Raw genomic sequence first — 2128 nt, forward strand, 5'->3', positions numbered from 1 at the left:
ATGGTTATTCCCTTTTTCATGTATATTGGATAGTATGCATGTCTAGTTGAGGATGGCTTTAGCACTCTAAATACCACTGTTTTATTCCCTTTATATGTAAATACAAGTGGGAGGTGTGGTTGATGTAAACAGAATATATTGTACATTGCTTAGTAGGGATGTTTTCTTGTGTTCATGTGGCATAAAATTGGTACAATCAAACAATGACATACTATACTGTCCTGTATGATGTTTATATCAACGGCTGGGGGAGTGCTAATGGCACAATCTGACTTTGGTTGGCAGATAGTAAGAGCAGTGTGATCAGGTTTGATGAATTAATTTCCTTCTTTTTGCATGATATAATGCTATTATCAAAAGAACCAATATGAAGGTAAATGATGCTTTTGTTATTTATTTTACTTTGAATGTATTGAGTTCTATAGGATGCAGAACACCAGCATTTGATAGATGATTTTGAAGTATGTGTATATTATGTAATTGTTCTGTTAATGTGTTTAACAAATAACTTAGTTCATATGGACTTGAGGAAGAGTTAACAAAGGTTGTGAATTGACAGGTGAACCTCCTATGGGACGATCAGTGAGAGGTGATGGTATCCTGAATACCAGTGTGACTTACTACCTGCCTTACGGAGGCATCATTCAGGATCCCAATCCCGAGGAGGAATGCTTACAGGCACAAGTAGAGGTAGATATTTGTAACTGTTCAGTTGTTTGGTGCATGTTTTCATTTCTAATTACTTTATGCTATTTTGCTTTATGATTGTATTTTGATAATGATATTTTCCATACTGAATATGTTTTTGGATGTTAATTGAATTATCATCAAGTTGTCATGAACAAAGTCATAAACATTGATATATTCACACATGTATTCATGCACAAACATGTGCACATAGGCAAAAGCACTCATTCATTAAGTCATTTAGATATTTATAAAAGGGCAAATAAATAGGTAAAGCATAAGTGAAATTTAAACAAGCTAGATGTAGATGTACATTGATTATTAGATAGTCTAATAAGAATCAGTTGTAGGTAATGGTGCTTAAAGATATTTATGGTATAGTAGTTACTCTGTGCAGTTAATTAACATTCAATTATAGTTGCAGTGAAGGAATCAGACAATTAAGTCACTTTGCTCTAGCAACCATGGTTCATCCAGTTTTGTGAAAGTATAGAAAATATTACTATTATTTGTGATATATTAGTAGGTGTAGGTACTATTTGAATGGCCAGATATGTAGACACTGATAACATACTTGTTACTTGTAGTTGATTTTGAGCTTCTAATTATATAGCTATTGTTACAGACAGCTGTTTTGTAATTTATTTGGTCATATTATAATTGATATAGGGCTCAAAGACATATTTGCATAAATAGGAATTGTTTATATAGTTGATCCAGTATATGTTAATTTCTAAATAGCTTTTCTGATACAGTGTTTATATATTTATTATGTTATGATATTTGTTATAACAAATGATAAACACACATTTCCAGTCCATTTCATGAAATCAAATGCAATATTGAATGCTGGGTTGTTATGACTAGAGAAATAAAAAAGATTCCCATACCATGATTATAGGACAGGTTATAATTTTAATTAATTTTAGTTATGACTTTGGGAAATGAAGCAGTTTTATCTGTTTTAGCAACTCACAGGAAGCCAAAATCTTACTCATTTGCCTGAGTATCTTTAAAATTTAAATAGTTCTGTCATTAAGTTTTGTTTATACTACTAGATTATGAAATTGTTTTACTTAGTTGTTGACATGGATCGTTTGAACTAAAATTTTCCACCTCCAAGAGTAGAATTACACAACAATAGTCATCATCCAACATGAAATGAGAATGAGTATTGCATCATCTCACTGCAGAAAACATTGCACTGGGAGAATAGATGTGGTGGTAGCTCATCATTTAGATTTCTCTCCCACCTGTTTGGGGTGCTCCTCATAACATAGATGAATATTTTTTAAAGACAAATATGGTCTTAGCGACAGGTAAAGGTATTGTACAAAAGATAAAAGATACACATGAATTTTTACATACTTTGGTAAGAACAAATTCATTTGGGAGAATTGGATCTTGTGTAAGTTTTTGCACAGTAGACCTATTTACGATA

At 31.8% G+C, this 2128-nt stretch overlaps 1 protein-coding gene across 2 annotated transcripts in view; it reads left to right on the forward strand.

Annotated features, from left to right (window-relative positions):
• LOC119593471 (male-specific lethal 1 homolog) overlaps positions 1-2128 on the forward strand; it is an 18979-nt gene that overhangs the window by 14183 nt on the left and 2668 nt on the right. For both annotated transcript variants that reach the window (XM_037942400.1, XM_037942401.1), the window contains one exon: positions 560-690. In XM_037942400.1, the coding sequence (XP_037798328.1) occupies positions 560-690 (131 nt within the window). The remainder of the gene's footprint in view (positions 1-559; positions 691-2128) is intronic.

The sequence above is a fragment of the Penaeus monodon genome, chromosome 32 (assembly GCF_015228065.2).
Source record: "Penaeus monodon isolate SGIC_2016 chromosome 32, NSTDA_Pmon_1, whole genome shotgun sequence".
Lineage (NCBI taxonomy): Eukaryota > Metazoa > Arthropoda > Malacostraca > Decapoda > Penaeidae > Penaeus > Penaeus monodon.